The sequence below is a fragment of the Lithobates pipiens genome, unplaced genomic scaffold (genome assembly GCF_037356315.1).
Source record: "Lithobates pipiens isolate NorthernLeopardFrog02 unplaced genomic scaffold, aLitPip1_a1.2 Scaffold_16, whole genome shotgun sequence".
Classification (NCBI taxonomy): Eukaryota; Metazoa; Chordata; class Amphibia; order Anura; family Ranidae; genus Lithobates; species Lithobates pipiens.
This window is the reverse complement of record NW_027507748.1, coordinates 394523302-394547154: the sequence shown is the minus strand read 5'-3', so window position 1 is coordinate 394547154 and position 23853 is coordinate 394523302. Positions and strand designations below refer to the sequence as shown.

Genomic DNA, 23853 nt, shown 5'->3' with positions numbered 1-23853 from the left:
GACCTGCAGCGGCCTCGGCGGCGACTTGCAAATGACTTCTGTATAGAAGTCAATGCAAGTCGCCCCGAGGTCGCCCGAAAGTAGTACAGGAACCTTTTTTCTGAGTCGGAGCGACTCGAGTCGCTCCTCTCAGAACGGTTCCATTTTACAGAACGGGGGCGACTTGCGGGAGCGAGGCGAGGCGAGTCGTGTTGCCTCGCATCGCCCGCTGTGTGAACCGGCCCTAAGCATAATGACTGAGATCCGGAATTCGTAAACAAAAGTTTGTATTCCGTACAGAATTCGGACGCACGGCAATTCGTATTTCGGATCCTCCCGAACGTACGAATTTTGAGAAATTCGTACGAATTTGAGATTCATACGAAACGAAGCGCACATGTCTACTGGAGGAGCAGACACCGGAGCCGCCGCGGCCACTGCCAGGGGAGGACACCGTAGCCCCGAGTGTAAGTGCCAGACCGCCCGGGAGGGGGGTGTTTCAGTGCCGTGCCACGCTGTCACAGGTTTGAAATTTGATCTTTCAGGAAAAAAATTTCTATCCTGCTCCCTGAGGTGATTGTAGCCGTAGCCTGACCCCTGTCTTATCTCACAAACTACTTAAGTTTAATTACTATTGTTGTGTTTGTTTGTTTGTGCCTTTTATTTCCCACAAAGATTGTCTAACTTAACATTCTGCTAAACTTTTATGTATTAGTACTGCTTGAATCTTGAAGAAGGTTGTACACCCGAAAGCTTGTCCTAAAAATATGGATGTTGGTGCAAATAAAAAAAGTATCACAGACAGTACTCTATTTATCCTGCTCCTGCAAATTTTCTAGTCATTGCATTTGAAAACAAATGTCTATTTGACCCCGCTAAGGACCTTTTTATTGCATGCAGGCCATTTTATTTTGGAAGACTATCAAGTTTCAGTATTTTTTGTATAATAAACCATGCCAAGCTATTTTCAAATTGTTGCCTATTGATGTATAGACATTCCCTTTCTGGTAGTGGGTGTGCTATACAGCCAGACCGCACAGATGAGGTGGTAAAATAGATAACTAAGTTGTTTTCATCCTCCTCCTCCCTGGTGCAGAGCAGCACATTATCATCAGTAACTGCAAATGTGCCCTCTTCTTCCAGTAAGCCAAAATCCAAAAAAATAAGCTGGACTTTATATATACCTTGCCAGTGTCTTATTAACAGCATAAGAAAACGGATCATATAAAATATACAATTTTATCTATAGACAGTGTAAAATCCAACATTAAAATAATCATCATCAAAAAGACTTGTATATTATATTATAGATAATTATTTATTATAGATAATAAATGTAAACTTGACATGTCAGCCTTTTGTCTATGGGCTTTGCATATTTATTTGCTACCTCAGGACATTTGCTGAAAACATGCTTGGTTTCTCCCCAATAAATTGTGGTCTAGTAAAAGTGCATAGAGTCAATAAAATATTTTACTGAGTTTTTCTGGTCAAATAATATACTATAGTTTTTTTATTAAACTCTACCTGGCGTCTCATCCTTTTCAAATGTGGCCAAGTACATTTTCCATTACTGTATATGGAGTCAGTACAATATTTAGCTGTCAAATATTTTGAAGACCTTTTTAGTGAAATATTTTTTTACTATATTATTTATTAAAAGCTGACTTGTGTCCTTGCTGTTCACAGTGCAGCCTAATACTTTCTATGCAGTTGCAGTTTCTATGCAGTTACTTAAATACTTTTTTTATGATTTTGGGGCTGAAAAACTGCATGTGGTCTGTCATTTTCAAATTTAGCCTACAAGAGATGTTAAATTGTTAAATAATTATTTATTTTGTTTTTTGGTCCTCAAAAGTTTTTTTTATCAAACAAGGCTACCAAAAAATGCATTAAAATTACTATATCCCTTCCATTTAAAACTTTATATATATATTTTTTTCCATTCAAAAATGTTTATTGAAGGTAATACAAGTAACATTTGAACAATGGTAACAGGCTTGGGTGAGACAGTGCCCAGTCCATACTATAGGAGACAAATAAGAATAGAAAACATCTAAATTCTAATGTAGAGGGTTTACATAGTCAGTTCTCTTCATCCTTCTTATAAACTAAATGGCTGATGCACAGTCTATTGTAGTTCATTCACATAAACACACCCTGAATCTTTTTCTGGTTATTTCACTATCATTACCTTATGTTTCATTATGGTGAGTAGAGTGGGTATGGGGGGGGGTATAAAATCAGGATATAGCAGTTAGTGTGATATGGTACTGGATCCCCAGATAAGGGTCTGTGCAAAGCTACTAAGGGATGTGATTTAGCCAATGATGTCTGCAAGAAATTGTAGAAATACTACACATGCTGTGGGTGTGGCATATTACCTCTATTGCAATCTGAAAAATAAACTTCAAATCTATTTTGTTCCTCCAAAGTTAAATGGGATGTAGTTTAGCCAATGAGGTCTACAAGAAAATGGTACATATACAGTACTATGTATGCTGTCGGTAGCACATTAATTCTGTTTTGACCAGAAAAAAAAAAAATGTACCTCCAAAGTTAAATATAGATGTGTTAGGCAATGAGGTCTAAAAGAAATTGTCCATATACTATGTATGCTGTCTGTAGCACATTAATTCTGTTTTGACCAGGAAAATATAACATTTGTTTTTTTTTTACCTCCAAAACTTAATGGGTATGCAGTAGGCAATGAGGTCTATGAGAAATTGTAGAAATGCAACATATGCTGTCTGTAATATATTGATTCTGTTTTAATAGGAAATATATATATAAAGTTATATATTTTTTTCTTCTACAAAACTAAATAGTGGTGTGGTTTTGGCAGTGAGGCCTATACAAAATAGTAGAAATATTATGTATTATCTGTAGCTTTTTAATTATGTTTTCATCAAACAAATATTACCAATAATTTTTGACCAGCAAAGCTAAATGGGGATGTGGTTTATGCAGTAAGTCCTACAAGAAATTGTAGAAATACTACAAATGCTGTGTGTAGCATAATAAATCTGTTTAATAAAAAAAAAAAATCTTAATTTGTTTTTGACCTCCAAAACATTGGGGTGTGCTTTAGGCAATGAGACCTTCAAGAAATTGTAGAAATACTACATATGCTGTTTGTGGCAATACAATATTTCTGGCCTTTGTCTCAAAAATAATATGCAACCTAAAAAATGTTTTTTGTTACAAGTTAAAATAAATCAGACTGCAGTCCTAGACTGTAAGCTCTCTGATTCCCCCCATATTGAATTGTATTGTAATTGTATTGTCTGCCCTAATGTTGTAAAGCACTGCGCAAACTGTCGGTTCTATATAAATCCTGTATAATAATAATAATAATAGTGATGATGATGTATGTAAGCCAATGAATAATGTCAAAGGTAAAAAAAAAACATATCACACACAGATTTTGTGATGCCAGAATACAGCTTTGTTGATACTGTCCTTGAGAATTCTACTGTTCAGTTACAATGCATACAGTTAATAGGCATCTCTCAACCATATTATTTGAAGGATTGGTGGTTTCACCATTTCTCTCTCAAAGTTGCACAAAACAGTTTTTCTTAAAATGCTTACATTGATACCTATGGCAGTTCCCAACTCCCCATGACTTTTGTTTGACAACTCATTGTCTTTGAGCCTTAGAAATGGACAGAACTAATTTTCAAGATTCAACACTTAAGTTTAACGAGGTTCAGATTAAAAGTCACATTTTCTAGAATTTATGATAGTTCAAACAGCAGCCCCTGATTCGAACATAAGCACATTCGCTCATCACTAGTAACCACTATAAAACGGATAAATGTTACCCACCTAGTGCTGCTACATCCATGTTTTGCACCAGGTCTTTAATATTTTCTAAGATAGCAGAACATTTGTACTCTGCCTTCTCAAATGCAACTTGATATTCAGGAAGAAGGGATCTGAACTTCTTGATCTTTTGTAATTGCTGATGAACGGCATGGATCTTCTGTTCCACCACAGCTTTATCCTGGGCAATCTGTTGCAATATTTTCAGTGTCCCCTCTTTGTGCTGTTCCAGGACAATCTTTTCATAAATTAGGTCATCTGTCAGTTTTTCAAGTGATTTAAGTTTTTGTTCAATACAAATTAGAACTTCTTTAGCAAAATCATGTTGCTTTATTATTACAGAATACTGATCTTTCATAAGAGCTCTAAAGCACCGAGCAAAATGTTCAAAGTTTGCATTGGTGATCTTGCTATATGTACTTTTGGATGACTTCATATACTTAGTGATAGAAAGATGCATGGATGATAGAAGATAGCATATGTTTTCTTTGTCTTGCTTGGTCAGCATGCCTAAATCTTCTATGTGATAATTTGCATGCTCTACTAGAGTTTCCCTAGAAAAGCAAAATTATAGGTCACGTTTAACAAGGGCTTAAAAAGAAAACAGACAATACAGAAAAAATGTTTAAAACAAATACATCTTTTAGTATAGAAAAAGAAAAAAATTCTGTAAAATTGTTTAAAGTATAAGTTCACCTTTTTAAAATAAATAAAAAGAAATGTATTATTTTTTTTACTTGGAGCCTGTAAATCTCAGCAGATCACGAGTACCATGCAGGACTCCTGCAGACTTGTCAGTGTATTTGTCTGCCCGTACCTTGTACAGGCTGGCAGATCCACACAGACAGAAAGAGAGAAGGAACTACAGGAATGCTCAACAGTAGCTGTCAGTACTTGTAGTTTGCCATTAACAGAACTTTGTAGATTTTGTTATAGTTTGTTTTGTTTTTTTGTTTTTCAAAATATAGTCAGAACGGGTGGTTTGTTCAAACCAGCTTTTGATATATAGCTAAAGGATCTATTTATTCTGCTATATCTGAAAACAGACTTTCACCACTGAGCAAAATTAATAGCATGGTTGCAGGATGATGGAATCCTCGCACAATACCAAACGAGAGTTTCGTAGCTAGGAATTTCTGCTGCAAAAAGAAAATCTGTCCAATATAAATGCATGTGTGAAAATACAGGAAGGCAAAAAGCTGTATTTGTAAAGCTTATGGGACACCCTGCAAAAGCAGATAAGGTAAAGTCTACAGGTGAAAATCCCACAATGGACACTGAAACACTGGTTGGCATGTGTCCAGTTGTATGTTAGCATTTTACAAAACAGTGTTATTTTTGTCAACTAAAAGCAGACCAATTGACAGCCAACATTTCTTACTTTAAGAATAGGTATCAGAATTATTTTAGTACACTCTTCCTTTAGAAACAAGAGAGGAGGCAAAAAGGAATGATAACACAAAATAATCCTAGTAAACTGCTTGAATTATTTTATGCTATCTATGTTAACCCAGTGAATCATGTGACCTGAAGGAATATTTTACTTATTAATTATGAAGAAGATTGGCAGGTAACCAGGGCAACACAGCTGCAGCTTCTACCGTGAATTTAATCTGTCTGTTTTCCCTATGGATCTAGTGTGGTCGATGGGTTTTGGAAGCGAGGCCTTGTTGAGAATGCTGTGTGTATATTTTTCTTATTTCCCTCTGGCTATTCAATGAAATAAAAGCTTAAATCTGAACAATCAGTTTCTCTGTGTTTAGAAAAAAAAACAAAGATCTTAGGAGACCATAAGCAACAATTTCCCTTGTTTAAGCACTGCAGTATGACGCTTTCTTTCTTAGTTGTATGTTTAGAATACATTTATGCAATATCTTTCTGCAGAACAAGAATTGCAATAAAAAAAATATAAAAAAATATGAATATTCACCTGATACAGAAACAAATGTATACAAAATATGGTAGATATATCAGCATGTATGCCTTTAGTCAGCGCTAGATTTATATTTCTCAGTGATCTAGCACAACTGTCTTATACTTCCCCATCCCTATCCCAGTTGACTGCTTAACATTAGTACCACACTAACAAAATCTGATGTAATAATTGCACTGGCACGCTAAGGTTGTGGGCAGAGGCTGATAAAGACAACACACTGTTTGGAGACAAATCATAGGGATTTTATGCTAGTAAATAAAATAATATTTTTCCTTACACCACCTGAATAGCAATGGTACAGTCAGCACTGCCGTGTTGGTCAGTGGGATCTCTAGGTGAAATCTACAAGCATCAGGGGTTGTATCACGCTTTTTTCTTGGATTTCAGTTTAACACTGCAGTACCGACTATACCTGTGCATGCAGGAGTTTGTAACTGCAATAGTTACTTTTTTATTGCAACTTTTAATAAATTGCTTGATCTGTGCTATGCAGTGCGCTTGTATTTTGTTTTGTTGTGTGAAGTTTGGATTATTCCTAGATACTTCTAAAAGCTGCAAGTGATAGCATTAACATTTATACCAGGTTTCGGACATTGATCTGGACAATACAGTGGCTTGTACTGTAGTTAGTAGGTGAGTCTAGTGGTCAGTGCATTCTATATTAGCTAGTAGTACAAGTTAAAATAAGTACAAGGCCATTCACCTTTCATATAAATCCAACTAAATTATTATTTCCCTAACCACTTCCTCGTGGAGCATCGTTTGGAATTTTACGCACGCATGTTAAAATCTGCATTCTTGGCTAGGAAAATGATTTTAAATCCCCAAATATTATATTATATATACCGTATTTTCCGGCGTATAAGACGACCTTTTACACCTAAATTACACAGCCAAAAAGTGGGGGTCGTCTTATACGCCGGGTATGAAGTGGCCGCAATGGATTTCAGCCCGCCGAGTGCTCGGTAATACTGTATACATACAGTATGCACTGCTCAGCCAATCCCGGCGGCCGATGCACTCTGTTGATGAATACAGCCTTGCTAAGCCTGCTCGGATTGGAGTAGCAACCTCTGCCAATCCGAGCAGGATACAGTACAATGAGTCAGAGCGGCGCGGGCTGATGATGTCACAGCCTCTGCCAATCCGAACAGGCTTTGTATAATCAACAGATTAGTAAAATACATTGCCTACCATGATTGGCTTAGCGGTGCACATTGTATGCACACTGTATTCTGCAGTGTTCCTGGCCCTACTGTACTAACACAGCATCATATACTGTGTACCTGGCGATCTGCATATTAACAAAGCATCCTGTACTGCACATCCAGCTCCAGATCTCCCCAAAAATACAGGTATGATTTATGGGGCTTTGGAGGAGAGGATTCATTGTTGCTGCCTGCCAATTGTGGGATCTCTGGGACTTGTAGTTCACAAGTTTTTTCTGATGTTAAGTCTGATGTGTTTTTTTGTTTTTGTTTTTTTTAACGTTTCTGATGTTTTTTTTTTAAATGGTGTTGCCTCCGAAGGGTGGTAGTCTTATATGGTGAGTATAGCCCAAAACCTAAGTTTTCACTGGCAAAATAGGGGGTCGTCTTATACGCCCAGTCGTCTTATACGCCGGCAAATACGGTACATATATATTTCGCTATTTGCAAAACTGTTAAACCGATATTTTCAGTAAAAAATACACTAAATTGAATCATAGTGCACACAAACGCTATTTAACAACTTCCCGCCCCCACTATAGACGAAAAAGATGGCTGCAGCGCAGGCTTACTTTTCTAAGAGGGCATCATATGATGGCTAGTAAGCCACTTCAATTGCTATTACAAGAGAGCTGACTAGCTCTAAACAACTATACTGGCATGATGCCTCCAGCTGCAGGCAACATTCCAGTACAGGTGCCGCCCCCCTGGAAAATGCCACCCCTGCGCAGTAGATACACCCCTGTCCTACATGTTAATTTGTATGTGTGTGCATGGGGTGATGAAGATGCTTTTGTATTTTTTGGCTTATTTTTATTTATTTCAGTACACTTTGCATTTTTAACACTTTTCAGTTATGTTTATTGCTTTCACAAGGGAGCCAACAAGCCCCCTATGTGATAGCTTTGGGTAGGTGATAGATACTCTTTATGGAGACATCAGAGCCTCCAATCCAAAATCACCTGCCTGGTGGAAGCATCTATAACTCTTTTACTCTTCTCTGATAAGTTCTAGAAATGACTTACCTTGTCCACTGAGGTACATAATAAACATTAAGTGCATTAAAGAGGGAGGGGAATTGTTGACACCACTTGTAGAATATAGATCCCATGTCACTACGAATGAGAAACCAGCGAATGTTCTGCTGAACCGTCTGTAAAAACAGATTCCATGCACTCTCCTTGGAGTATGTCAGTCCAGCATTGGTTACCTGTAAAACATTTCATACTCACAAGCATACTTGGATTGAAAGACACAAACCAATAAAAAGATCACAATTTCATAATATCTAACTTTTATGTATTCTATGACAGAACAAAATATCATATTCACTGCAAATAGTAATTTACCTATTGATTTTACATTTGCTAAGTCTATACAGAATTGTGGATCCATAGTCATCTGTGGTCATAGGGGCAGTAAGTGTATGACCTGAGGACACATCCAAGCCGCTTATGGAGCCATTGCAGTCAACCACACTACATGCACACAGCCTTTATATGAGAAAACTATAAAAAGTAATTATCATTGTATATTCAGTGTAATTCAGATATATAGAAGTAGCAAGGATGAGACTTCTCTCTTAGTACCAGGGTAAAAAAAGAAACACATTACTCTGGGGAAAGTACTTACAGTGCAGTCTGTTTAAAGATGAATGAGAGACTCTATTGTACTAATTAACATTTCACAATCTGAATCTAAGCTTTTTTCCCCCACACATCTACATGCTGATACTATAACCAGTTACACATGGTGAATAATATCTATAATATATAATATATTATATAATATATTATCAATGCCTGTTTAAGGCCTCTTTGATCATCTACTTTTTCAGACGTTTTCTTTTGTATGTATTTGTGTGCATTTTTGCACAATGCATTTGCGCAATTTTTACACAAATTTGTGCACGTACACAAAAAACGTATTCTCGCGTTTTTGTTTTGCATACATTTTTCTCGCACATTTTTTCGCAATCGTGCTTATTTGCGCACATGAGGAGTAAATTACTGACCAAAAATGCAGATTTTTCTTTTTTTTTTTTGTTACCGTGAGAACAAAATAAGAATGCACGGCTCTTGTTTACACGTCTGTGCGCATAGGCATATTACAATTAATGGCCTGCATTTTAGCTCAGTGAAAAAAAAAAAGGTTAAAATCTGCATTCTTGGCTAGAAAATGATTTAAAATCCCCAAATATTTATATATTCCGCTATTTGTCAGTTTTAGGTATTAATAGAAACAATTGTTTTCATATTCATTACTAATTTGGATTTTAACCACTTAAGCCCTGGACCATTTTCCAGCTACAGGACCAAGCCCCTTTTTGCGATTCGGCACTGCGTCGCTTTAACTGACAATTGCGCGGCCGTGCGACGTGGCTCTGAAACAAAATTGCCGTCCTTTTTTTCCCCACAAATAGAGATTTCTTTTGGTGGTATTTGAGCACCCGTGGTTTTTATTTTTTGCGCTATAAACAAAAAAAGAGCAACAATTTTGAAAAAAAAAAACGCATTATTTTTTCAATTTTGCTATAATAAATATCCCCCAAAAATATATAAAAAAAACTTTTTTCCTCAGTTTAGGCCGCTACGTATTCTTATACATATTTTTGGTAAAAAAAAAAAAATCGCAATAAGCGTTTATTGATTGGTTTGCGCAAAAGTTATAGCGTCTACAAAATAGGGGATAGTTTTATGGCATTTTTATTAATATTTTTTTTTTACTAGTAATGGTGGCGATCAGCGATTTTTATTGTGACTGCAACATTATGGCGGACACGTCAGACAATTTTGACACATTTTTGGGACCATTGGCATTAATACAGCAATCGGTGCAATTAAAAATGCACCGATTACTGTAAAAATGTCACTGGCAGTGAAGGGGTTAACCACTAGGGGGCAGTGTAGGGGTTAAGTGTGTGTTTTTTTAACTGTAGGGGGCATGGCTTGGTGTCTGACATCACTGATCGTCTTTCCCTAGGGAACAGACGATCAGTGACAGGCTCAGTAGGAAGCACGAGGAGAGGTTTGTTTACACTTCTCCTCGTTCTTCAGCTCTGTGACCCGATCGCGGGACACCGGCGGCGATCGGGTCCACGGATCCTGCGGCCACGGTCATGGAGCTCAGGACCGGGTTGCGAGTGCGCCGCCACCGGCGCGCTAACGACCCACGGGTGGGCACTTAAAGAGCAACGTACCTGTACATACTTGTGCCCAGCCATGCCATTCTGTTGATGTACATCGGCGTGAGGCAGTCCTTAAGCGGTTAATAATTGCATGTCATACATAACCCTAATAAACCTTCAATACTTTAATCCATGGCCATCGCAGCATCAGATGTCACTGATGTGTCATCCCCTGCTTTGTGCTATGTTAGTAAGTAAAAGCTGCTTTGTGGGAGGAGGGAACCTGTATTATATTAAGATACTGTTTAGAAGAAAGGTTTCAGCCCTAGATCAATGCAGGAATAATGTTTGCAGAGCCAAGATGTAGTGGCAGAAGGTATATGCAGCAGGTAAGTTTTCACTGGAAGCTAATAACTTATTAGTGAGCTCCTACTAACAGCCAACAAAAAAGAAGGCACTCCCCACTAACCACTAGCTTAAAGGGTGACTGAGTACTAATGGAGGGGACTACTCACCACTGAGCACTAACAATAGGAGGCACTCAACACTGATGACTAGTTTAAAGAAACACTCATCAATGACCACCAACTAAAGGGGAGCACTACATTACTGACCATTTTTCAGAGTGTACTGTATACCCCCAACTAATTTTAGACTGTGGCACTTTTTAAGCTGTGCTGTACATTGCATTCCCCTGGCCCTCTGTACTCTGACTGTATTCTGTCAACTATGCTGTTCATTTTATACTCCTGCTCACTGCACTCTGTAGGTTGTGCTGTATAATATAGCCCTGATCACTGTGCTCTGTAAGCTGTGTTGTTCATTACATACCGCTGATAACTGCAGCCTGTAAGCTTTGCGCTACAGTACATATTCCAGCCAGCTGCACTCTATAGACTGTGTTGTACATTAGACACTTCTGATCATTGGACTCTGTCTGATGTGCTGTACACTACCAAGTCGTGAGCACTGTAGTCTTAAAGCTTTGCTGGACATTACATATTTTGCCATTTTTATTAATATCTTTATCCTTTATGGTGAGCACTCAAAACACAGATTTTTACTATGTTTCCTTTTATTCACCTTATCATAGCACCTCTAATTTTAATGCATGTCCCTGTATAAATGTAGTACTGTAAGTATGTGTACCTGATGATACTGTACTTAAGACATACCTCACTTCTCATGGCATGAGCTATGGTTGCCTGTTGTTCCAGTGTGAAGAGATGAGATACTGATCCAAAGACAACAAATTCAGCAATGTACACCAGTGCTGTTGGATCAATGTCCTCTTCAGTGAGCAGGAGCATAGTTCTTTGACCCTAGAGACAAGAGGCTTACAGTAAGAGAAAATTATGAAAAGCAAAAAAAAGACCTAACCTTCCACCACCTTTGCTTTACATAGATATTGTGAAGCAATAATCAGAAAACATGTAAATAACTTGACCTCTGGAAGGTTTTACCCCCTTCATGACCAGACCATTTTATACTATTCAGCACTGCGCTACTTTAACTGGCAATAGCGTGGTCATGCAACACTGTACACAAATTTTATTTAGGAATTTGATCTGAGCATGCGTGGCACTTTGTCAGATCGGAATTCTCTACAAACGATTGGACTTTGTTTGATCGGATCATGTTGTTGGAAAATTTTATAGCCCAGCTCTAAAACTTTGTTGGTCGGATATTCCGACGGAAACAGTCCGATGGAACCCACACACGGTCGGATTATGCGACAACACGGTCCGATCGGAAATTTTCCGTTGGAATATCCGACCGCGTGTACAAGGGCTTAGCCTGTCCCTGGAAAATGTCACCTGGAACATCTCTGAACTGCAGCCTCACCTCGGCCTTCCTATCATTCAGAGCCTTCCCACAGCACATGATGAACAGGACACCTAGAGATACTAAGGAAATACAGAGCTGGACAAGTTCCCACACCTATGGTTGTTTGACGAGCCTTATTAACTCTGAGAGTCTGGTAAGCACAATACCAAAGGGGATTCTTCTGTCACACATCCCCCTTTGAGTGTACCCACAGTTTTCAGCACGTGTAGAGGTGACCTTCATTGGTGTCAGCGGTTCACTACTTTTTTTGCTATGGCGAAACTGTTTTTTGCAATATACACTTGCGGATAAGAGGATGCTGGATGGATGCTGGACGCTGCTGGATTTTCACTTGTTTGGAAATGTGTTGATTTAAGAAAAAATATATATATATATGTTTCATTTAAATTTTTCAAAACCTTGTAACAAAAAATTAGATCTGCAAAATGCTCACCATTCCTCTAATTAAATACCATAGGAAGTAGTAAAATGTGTTTTGAGGTATAGTTACACATATACCCATGGTATGTGTGAGAAATATCTAATTAAAGTGACAACTTTGTGCAAAAAGAAAATTTTTTATAGATTTTTTTCCTTTTCCAAAATTTGTTGCAAATAACAAAATCTTCAATGGACTCAACATGTCTCTTAGCAAATACCTTGCAGTGTGTACCTTCCAAAAAGGGATTTGGTGGTGTTTGTATTGTCCTAGCATTTTAGCACTTAAATAAATGTGACAGACAATTGGAAAGTCAGAGCTGCCTCAATTCCAGTAGTAAAACTATCATAGCTTCTAGACACTAACTTTCACAAAAAACAATAAATATACACTTAAGACATGTTAAGACTTGCGGATGAGAGATAGAAAGTCGGGAGTGGTCTGGCATTGAAATATATACACTTACATGTACATGGACCGCATTTTATGTTTAAGCCCTGGTTATATTGTACCACAAAAGTAGATGTTTATTTAACAAATAAGCGCTGCTGCATTTTCATTTGTTTGGAAATGTGTTGATTTAATGAGTGTTAGTGTTTTTCAGTCTTGAATAATTGTATAAGCAGCTGCTTTAGAATCTCTGTTTGAATACTATTTATTTTATTTATTTTTGTCACTTTGTTTGCAATTTCACCGCTTCCATTTTCTATGCAATTTTTATGTATGGACATTTTTTTTTATAAGCGCTTGTATTTATATTGAGAACAGGGCGGAGTTATCGTATAAATTTGTTGTGAAACATTTTTTTCTTATTTTTTAATCACGTACATATACGCGAGTGTGCGCTTGCAGTATATTTACTGTGAGAAGTCGGCAGGTGGTTAAATTGCATTTCTAGTCAAGACATTTAGTTAGAAGAAGAAGAAAAACACTACAGTCGGAAAAAAGTGTTGAAAAAGCTGCTAACACTAATGCCGCGTACACACCACCAAACTTTCCAGCAGGCTAGGTCTGATGGAATCAGTCCGTCGGACAATCCGATTATGTGTGGGCTAATCCGATCGTTTTTCATTTTAAAAAAAATCAGACGGACCTGGAAATAGAACATGTTTCAAATCTGTCCTACGGGCTCAATTCCTATCGGGAAAACCGTTAGCCCTTGTACACACGGTCGGACATTCCGACAACAAAATTCGAAACTTGTCCGAAAAACTTGTGCATACACACGGTCGGACGGACCGTCAGAAAATCCGATCGTACGTAACGTGATGACGTTATTTCGTTATGACGGGACTACGTTCAGGCTAGTAGCCAATAGCTTTGGTCTAGGAATTTGATCTGAGCATGCATGGCACTTTGTCCGATCGGAATGCTCTACACACAATCGGAAAAAGTCCGATCGGATCATGTTGTCGGAAAGTTTTATAGCCCAGCTCTAAAACTTTGTCCGTTGGATATGCCGACGGAAACAGTCCGATGGAGTGCACACACAGTCGGATTATCCGACAAAACTGTCCGATCGGACATTTTCCATCCGAATGTCCGACCGTGTGTACAAGGGCTAAGTCTGTATGCTGGTCCGACGGACCAAATACGACGCAAGGGAAACTATTGGCTACTGGCTATTGAACTTCCTTTTTTAGTCCCGTCTTATGTCATCAAATACAAAATGAACAGACTTTCGAACGGACTTAGGCCGCGTACACACGCGGGGACTGTTCGCTCAACTTTGTCCGCTGAACAGTGTTTCGGCGGACAGTCCGCTCGTGTGTGGGCTTTCAGCGGACAGTTTCAGCGGACAGTCTGCTGAACAAAGTTTTTCGGAAATTCCGAAAAACTGTCCGCTGAAACTTTGTTTCAGCGAACAGTCCCCTCGTGTGTAGGCTTGTTCGTCAAACTAAGTTCCCGCGCATGCTCAGAAAGGATTTACACGCCGAAGTTTGCATTGCAGTGTATAGGACGTCGTTTTCTAGTCCCGTCGTACGTGCTGTTCACGTCATCGCGCACGGTTTCAGCGGACTGTTCGTTCGTCGTGTGTGGCCAAGTCCGTCCATGCTAATTTTGAGCGGACTGTCCGCTGAAACTGTTTGACGGACAAAGTTGAGCGAACAGTCCCCGCGTGTGTACGCGGCCTTAGTCCATTCGTGTGTGGCCAAGTCCATTCGTTCAGAAGGTCCATCGGAACTCTGCCAAAAGTCCGTCGGGAAGACCGTTGGACCTAGTCTGCCGGAAAGTCCGGTTGTGTGTATGCAGCATAAGACTCCAGATACAAAAAACTCAAACACAATACTTTAAATGTAATGTAGCGCTAAGATCAGTGAACAAATAATACATATCAAAAAGTAATAACATGAGGAGAGGAAACTAAGTTCCTCAATAAAATCATATACCAGTGAAAACAGGTGATAAAGTTTAAATGAATCCCAATTTCTCCTGCTCCTGTGAACCTATTTGGGAGAATTCCCTTCATGGAAGTTTCTACTTTTTTCCCACTCCCACTGGTTTCATTATATAGTACTCACAACACTTCTTGTCAAAGTGACACTGTGAAAGGCAACTTCTACAAGGGAGACACAGATAGCATTGGTAACCCACAAGTGATGCAATCCTTATCCACTCCAAAAAGTTTGACTGGGTTTGTTTTTTTTTTCTGTAGCAGTATTTGGCTAAATAGTTGGACCTCATAGAAATGCTTATCTCCAATAGTATTTCTTTTCAATTTAATGTTACATCACATACAATCAAACAGGTTATTTTGTAGCTAAAATGAATGATTTTTTTTTAAGATTTCCTTTGAGAAGTTACTTTCTAGAATGTGGAAGAATCAAATCTATTTAGCAATCCAGAATTCTGTAAAACATGACTCATTAGTGGACACTCGGACATATCAGGTCAGCTTGAGTCTGGCATTGACACTTTTCATTTTGGGACTAGTGTGTTTTAGCACAGATACTGTCAGCTCAAAGGGTAAGTAGCAACCCAGCACTTGAAGTGATAATGCAGTTTATTGGGTTAAGTTATAGTAAAGCTTTGCGCCAGGGTTTAAGTGGTATATTAGGGGGTTTATAGTTATTTTAAATCATAACTTTTGTTTAGTTTTGAATAAAGCAGGTCCTGGTTATGTTTTTTTTGGCCATGTAAAAGTTGTCAAGTTTTGTAAGTTGTATATTGACCTAAGCTGAGGCGCTTAGTGATGCCAAAAAAGACATGTCTTGGGATCTTTTCCCACTGGGGAGCCAATTTTATTGTACTCTATGGTATGTTTACTGTAAATCTGAACTAATGGGCAGGCCCACAAAATCTGTAAAGAAGGTCCTGGTACCTGCATGAATTTAGGGTAAAGTGCTTGTTATGCAGTTTCTATTTAGAAACATGTACTGGATTAAAATAAGGGATCTTTCCCTAATTTTCTATAACATTATTATGTATACATACTGTAAATGACATTTAAAACACAAACCATGGCTTTTTCTACTGCTTATTACATACAGTAAGATGAAACTCATTTTCATGCAGTTCTGCAAGCAATTTCTGTAGTGGAAAATTGCTGGTGATTATGTTTTGTTTGTATGAAATTTAGAGAATCAAAGGAACTTACTTTCAGGCCAGCTTTAACATAGCAGTCAACAAGCTGGGATTTGAAATGTCTAGCTCGCTGTTCTTCATCTTCTATTTTCATATGTGACCCAAGTTGGACCACACTAAATCCAGACAGGTGCGCAGCAAGTCGAGCTACTGTGCTGGTTGATCGTGGGCAGCCTTCACCGCATAGCAAAGTATGTGCACTTCCATGAGGGCTCCAGAGATTGTGGGACAAGCGGCACAGCATATTAATAGTACACTAAAGAGAGATTACACAAATCAGTTTCATTAAAACGTTTAAAACAAGGTGCTTGTTAGTGACATGAGCAGTTGTAATTACATCAAATGAATCTACCAAATTTTATTTCTTTCTACACAGTTTGATTTTCATTTTTGCCAAGACATTTATGTCTTCTGCCTACATTTTACCTGCATATTGGGTTGTATATGACTGAGCGTATTGAGGGGCATTGAGGGACATGCTAAGTGGGTGTGTTTTGCATAGGAAAATGATGACTGTGTGTGCTGAGTGTATTTGGTTTACTGTACATGGTGGGGTGTGATGAATGTATTGGGATATATATAATAAATAAATTTAAGGTGCACAAGAGAATGTGCTGGGAGTATTGTGGTGCATAGAGGGGTATGGTGTGTGTGTGGGTGCAGGGTGGGTGTATTGTGTGTTAGAGAAATATGAAGGGATAAGATGCATTTATTTCATTGTATGGTAGGTGTACATGGGTTGAGATTTATGGTCGAGTGTGCTAAGTGTATTTGGGGTATATGGTGGGGTGTGTTAAGTGTATTGGAATGTATATGATGAAGGCACATGGGTGCTATGTTAAGGTGTTCTGAATGTACTGGAGTGCATGTCGGGATCTGATTACCATACTGGTGTGTACAGTGGGATTTTCTGCTTGCACTGGAATGCATTTACAATGTTCCAGGTGTATTTTGGTGCATAATGGGGGATTTTTTCATTTGAGAGGTACGTGGAGCATGCTGAGTGTATTTGGAGATGATGTGCTGAATGTATTTAGGGTGCATGATCTGGTGTGCTGATTATATTTGTGATTCACGGTGTGCTCTGCTGAATGTATTTACAATGTATGATGCAGTGTGCTATGTGCATGATGGGGTGCTCACTGTATAGGGATATACGCTGTGATGTGCTAAGTTTAAAGAGGCACCAAATGTAACAGCACTTAATGTACTGTGTGCTAAATAGGGATGGGCGAACAGTTCGGCCGAGCATGAGTTTGGGCCGAACATTGGCTGTTCGCACATTTGCTGAACAGCCGAATTATCAGGGCATTCAACCCTTTGTTTGGCTCGCTGAAAAAACACAATGGACTGTGCCGCTGCACGGCGCATTGAAAGCCTTGATTGGCTGAAGCAATGAAAGCTTCGCCCAATCAGGGCACAGAGCCAAGATCGGATGCTGTCATGATGACTCTATCCAATCATGGCTCATTGCTGTTAGTCCCGCCCCACACTATAAAAATATTCTTTCAATAGCGACCATTTTCAGTTTGATATCTGCGTGGAGAGAGATAGAACAGGTCTCTGTTTAGTGCTATTAGACAGTTAGTGTGTTATAGTGTGCTATTCTGATTCTATTTTCAGTGTAGAATATTAGTTTACTGATAGCTCAGTGTGAGTGTAGTGTGACCATTCCTCTTTCCAATAGCGTGAATGTAGGGATAGTTCAGTCAGTGTGAGTGTAGTGACTGTTTAACATATTTCATTGCGTTACTGGAAGTTTAACAACGTATATTTCAGTGCGCTACGTGTCGTTTAACGCAGAACATTTCTGTGCGTTACTGCATGCATAACACAGTATATTTCAGTGTGTCACTGCAAGTTTAACGCTGTACAGTTAAGTGCATTACTACAGATTCAACTCCGTATATTTGAGTGTGTTATGTTCCATCTAACACAGTACAGTTCAGTGCGTTACTGCAAGTTTAACGCCATAAATTTCAGTGCGTTATCTTCCATTTAATGCAGTATAGTTCACTGCGTTACTGAAAGTTTAACACCATATATTTCAGTGTGCTACGTGCCATTTAACGCAGTACAGTTCAGTTCATTACTGCAAGTTTAGCGCTGTATATTTCAGTGCGTTACATGCCGTTTAACGCAGTACATTTCTGTGCGTTAGTGCTCGCTTAATGCAATATATTTCAGTGCATTACTGCAAGTTTAATGCCGTAGAGTTCAGTGCGTTACTGCAAGTTTTTAACGCCATATATTTCAGTGCGTTACTTCCATTTAACGCAGTACAGTTCAGTGCATTACTGCAAGTTTAACGCTGTATATTTCATTGCGTGACATGCCATTTAATGCAGTACAGTTCAGTAAGTTACTGCAAGATTAATGCTGTATATTTCAATGCATTACGTGATGTTTAAGGCAGCACATTTATGTGCATTAGAGCATGGTTAACGCAGTATATTTCAGTGCGTTGTCTTCCATTAAAGCACTATAGTTCAGTGCATTACTGCAAGTTTAACACTGTATATTGCAGTGCGTTACCCTTCGTTTAGCACAGTGCATTTCTAGTGCATGTTTGACAAAGTATATTGCAGTGTGTCAGTACAGTTTAACTGCAGTATAATATATAATATCAGTGGATTGTGTCTGTGTAGTAGTGAGTGGTTAAAGTGCATCCACGTACACATTTCCACATCTATATTACATTGTGTTAATAAGCACCCCCCTCCATCATGTGTGGGAGGACAACAAGGAGAGGCAGACGTTCCCATGGCAGTGTGAGGGGGCCAGCAGCGTATGTGTCTGCAGGCATAGGTGGACGTGGTCTGTCCTCAGACAGGGCATCATTCCCTCTGTTTAGTGATGTTGCCCATTCTATCCAGCTACAGCATACAAAGGAGGTTTAGTAAGACTGGTTTACTAAGCCATCCTTATCCTCCTCATCCTCTGTCACCCAAGCAGAGACTGGTGCACAGTTCACTGCAGCTGCCATAGTGGCTAAACCTGCCTCATTGTCCACATCTATTTCTGCCATAGCCCCTGCATCAGGTGAGTTATTTGAACACAGTGGCAGCCACTTGCTCCTTGACGATGCACAGCCATTACTTGATTCAGATGTTGGTTCTGAGGTTGAAGAAGGCAGGAACATGAGCCTACAGAGAGGGGAGAACACTAGTACACAAATTGGCAGTCATGTTCCTCCAGCCACAGTGTACTGCCAAGTTGTCTCCAGTGGTAATGAGGATGGAGGAGATGATGAGGTCCCTAACGGGACTTGGGTGCCAGATAGGGCAGAGGAAGAAAGTGAGGGTGAGGCACAACCCCAATGAGGCAGTCATCGAAGAAAAGTAGAGAGCAGCCACCCTATTGTATTCTATACTAACATTTATAGGTAAAGTTGATCCAGGAAAAATCTGATTGCCTCTCTGGGATCAGGAAGGAATTTTTTTCCCCTGTTTTCTTTTCATCTTCCCTTGGGAGTAGTACGTGGCTGGAAGGAGGCAGTTCCAGATACTATAATCCTCAGTGACCCCAAGGGGTCTGTTTCTCATGCCTGCGCAAATTTGCGGTGCATGGGCTCCCTCATGCTTCAAAGCCTGCAAAAGGACCAAAGAATACATGCCGTAATAGAACAAGGATTACCATTGGTTAGCAGCCCTCCTTGACCACCGTTACAAGGGGAAAGTCTCAGAACTTATCCTGTCCTCACAGAGAGTGTAGAAAAAGAAATCTCTTGAGGACACCTTAAAGAAAAGTTTATCGAACAATTTTCCCGATTCTGGTAGGTTGCAGTATCATGGAAAACATAGTTTTCAGGCTTCTGTTTGGCAAGAGAAAAGCGGTAGAGAAGACGTCCGCTTAAGTGATGCATTTCACAATTTTTTAGTCCCCGTCAGCTTCTTCATCCCATCATCAGCGTCTGCATCACAAGGTAGGTGATTATCTAGGGGCGAAAATAGAGATGGAGAGCTTTCCAGTTGACGATCTACTGGCTTACTGGTCATGAGAATAGACCACTGGCCAGAACTTGCCCAGTATGCAATTGAGCTGCCGGCCTGCCCTGCATCCAATGTGCTTTCTGAACGGGCATTCAGTGCTGCTGGAGGTTTTGTTACTGATAATAGAATGCGTCTGTCCACAGACTCAATGGACCCTCTGACATTTATCAAGATAATCAGTCCTGGAATTACCAGCAGCTATTGTTGCCGATGTTGCTGATTAAGTGTTTTTTGGGATGGGACTTCTGGGCTGCCTAGTGTTGTGGGTGTTGATTTCATCTGGAAAAATCTTTTTGGTGTAGGTTTCATGGGCACAATTAACACCCAAAGAAAGACCAATTTTTCCGCACCTGTTTGACAGGTGTATATCCTTTTAATTTTTGACAGCAAGGCCAAATCTTGCTTTCATCAAGAGTACCTGTATAAGGTTACAGTGTGAAGGCACCCCTGACACCCAAAGACCCATTTTTCTGCACCTGTTACTTCTATCCAAAATCTGTGGAAGAGACACCAGAATGTATACAAAAAATCTCTAATCTTGTTCCCAGTACACTACATTGTAGCCTCATCATACAGAGTGGCTCCACAAGCCGTTGCTTACAAAATAAAGAAAGCTTGCGGGAAAATTTCATTTTTGTGGGCTTTATAAATGCATTTATTTCTGCAGCAGCTTCTATACACAGTACAGATGTGAGACTTAACAGGTAGACTAAAGGGACTCCCAGGCACTATATTGAAATCAATTTTTAATTTTTATGCTTTTGCTTTATGCATCAATAAATCACTGCTCCTTTAAAAATGATTTTTTTTACAAACTTTTTCATTAATACATGTCCTCCAGGGCGATACCCGGACCCCCATAAACATTGTATGCCCAATTACTTAAAATTGGGTTCATTATTCGGTTCCAAACGTTTGCAATGTTCAAAAGTTCTGGTGTGAACTGAACTATGGGTCGTTCAGCCCATCCCTAGTGCTGAATTATTAGGGTGCATTTTTTAGGGTACACCAAGAATATTGGGTGCATTCGAGTGCTGTCTGTTTCTCGCTGTACCCATCAATGAAACCAATTTCTACAGCTGGCAAGAAAGACATCCCTTTACATAACTGACCTGAAGGACCTGTCCATGTGAATTTATCAAGTCAAGAGACAAATTATAAAGAGTCAAAAATGATACTTTGTATGAGACTTTCCATGCAAATTATTACATTTCTAAGCAACATTAAATGCTTACCTCTACCTGAAAAAGGGACATTTCATACAATGTTTGCCTACACAAATATAATTTACAGAAGCATTAACTTTACTGGGAATGTTTTCACTGCTCGTTCACATGTTATCAACTAGCACCATCAAAACAACCATTGCTAACTCATTATATTTATTAGTACAGGGTTCATGTTACATTGTCTAAGGATATGACTACCGAGAATAAAAGGACACAGAGACAGGCTTGAGATAATAGAACCACTAAGGCCACTAGGCTAGGATACAAATCTAAATCAAGCCTTATTCCTGAAAAACATAAGGCTTATAACAAGCATACCTATGCATAAGAAAATGTTGCTGTTCCACCTAATTGAGCCTTAGATAAATAGAACCATAGAGAATAACATCTGTCTTTAGAGGAAACTACATTTCAACAAGTTAATTCATTCAACAAAGGATTTCTGTGAAGGGGGTAGATCAATATGTCTCTTGTCTGAGTTAGCTATTCTTTTCAGCAAGCACACAATGATCCTTCAATAATATATGAGGCAGGAAATGAATGACAGGTAACAAGTCACAGCAACCAACCTGATAAAATGTGATGCTCATTCTGGGATTCACTTTGTTGTATTCTCTCAGTGCCTCTGTAAGCAACTGCTTCACGTGGACTGAATCAAATGTTTCCTGGTACCCATCTAGGATATGAGTGCTGCTGCTGGCCTTCTCACTTCTCCTAAACAAATTCACATCCTGTTGTCTGGCTACAGTGGAGATTAACCCACCATCATCCTCCACAATGTTACTAAATAGGGGCTGCTGAGGACCCACAATTATCTGGACCTGTAAAGCAAGAATTAGCTCTTCAAAATCATATAGTGTATTTCTAGAAAAAATATTTTAATTATATTATGACAGTGTTTACCTTAAAGTAATACCATATTTTTCATTGTACATGGATTTGTTGATTAAAAGCTAGGGGGCTCCCTGTAGTTGACTCAGCTTATATTTATATTTATTTATTTTTTGTTATCCCTCTAAAGCTCTCTAATGTCCCGTAACCCTCTCTTGCTCCTTAGCTCTGTTATCAGCCTGATAACTTCTCACACATTCTCCGTATGGGATATAGAAGTTTGTGTCGGGGGACGTTGTTATAAATAGATTAACAGACAGCTTGCCATCTAAGAGCAGGGCTCTGCACATCCCTTTCTTCCTTTGCCTATGAGGAGAGGGAGTGTGTGCCTTACCTCCAATCAGCCGTCCTGGCTGTATGCCAATAATCCACTCCCAGTGATAACCAGAAAAAAGCTTTCTATGGTGGGCCTTCACCAAAGCAGAGGAGCCAGGAGCACCAGCAGGGACCCCAGAAGAGGAGTAAAACTATTGCACAGAGCAGGTAAGTATGAAATGTTTATTATTTTAACTTAATATATGAAGCTTTACAATCACTTTAATATAGATAATTTACTCTGTGCTTTCTTTTTAGCTAAACTTGTAAAATGTTTGTATAATCATTATATATATATATATATATATATATATATATATATATATATATATATATATATATATTGTAACCTGGGGGACAGGTAGCAGGTATAAAGCTCCCTAGGATGAGCCGTTTCTCAGGCACAGATACCAAGTCCAGAAATTAAGTGACCAACAGTGTTGTGTTTATTTGTGATATATACAAGTCCTTGTACAGGTGCTGTACAGTGCTCCAAAAGAACAAAATAAAGGGCAAAGTAAGAAAACACAAAACCTAGCCATGTCACGGCTCTAGCTATACCGTCTGCAGGCCCTCACTACCAGGCTGAACAAGCCTATTGCTTGTCAGTCTCCACAGAAAACGGCTTAAGAGGTTTTACCAACCTTACTTCTCTTCACAGACCAACTGTTTGAATGTCCCAGGCAGAGAGAGCAAAGGCTGTCTGCCCAGGTGAGCCTAAATTAGCCTAGGGAGGAGGACCAAGACCCAAACTGGATCACAGATTCCTGAACGTGTATGAGAGGAGCCTGGGAGAGGTATACACCCTGAACAGGACTTTCCCAGGCTCTCTCTGGGATGCTCTGCTACAATATATAGAAAGGCCAGTATGGTGGCCTGAAATTATGGGAGGAGCCCGGTGGAGTATATAACCAGCCCGTTCGCCTATCTTCCTCGTCGGTTCCGGTGCGCGATATCTGATACGTCAGACATCAAGGGCCGACTATCCAGACCAGATGCAGTGAGCCTGTTCGTGAGTTCCCGCGTTATTAGTTTCCGTCTTGACAACTCGTCTTCCCGTACATCAGCGTCCGTGGGTTTCGCCGTCGGAGTGTCGTCGTACCCATCGAATTTGTCGTTTCACGTTGGGCCGGCTGTCGCAGGTTTGGCTTCGGCATCCCCTTTTCAATTATGTTTTTCGATGTACCATCAACATTCCCTGTACTCTCGACCCGCTCGCTTCTTTTAAATCGAATGTTTTACTGTGGCCCTCGTACGCATGTCACTATTTTCTATTTTCGATGTAGTCGTTGTCACTTTTCGACACGTTCGATTACGCCACGTCAGGCGATTCATTCGCAGGTACGGCATTCGAAACCATTCGTCTGCCCGAGGATTTCTATTAGTATCGGTCGAATCATTCGACTCACAGCCGACTGCTTGTTACGACAAGGCAAGCAGTCCACACGTTTCGCTTTGTCTGCTCCAGTTCGAATATATGTCTCTTCATTCATGCAG

The 23853-nt window shown here is 39.5% G+C and overlaps 1 protein-coding gene across 1 annotated transcript in view; it reads right to left on the bottom strand.

Moving 5' to 3' along the window:
• The window catches only part of LOC143983065 (uncharacterized), a 695051-nt gene that overhangs the window by 340759 nt on the left and 330439 nt on the right, over window positions 1-23853 (bottom strand). The window contains exons 63-67 of the mRNA XM_077482312.1: window positions 21720-21971; window positions 15943-16185; window positions 11254-11400; window positions 7977-8161; window positions 3811-4361 (exon numbers count right to left, since the gene is read on the bottom strand). Of these exons, the coding sequence (XP_077338438.1) occupies window positions 3811-4361; window positions 7977-8161; window positions 11254-11400; window positions 15943-16185; window positions 21720-21971 (1378 nt within the window). The remainder of the gene's footprint in view (window positions 1-3810; window positions 4362-7976; window positions 8162-11253; window positions 11401-15942; window positions 16186-21719; window positions 21972-23853) is intronic.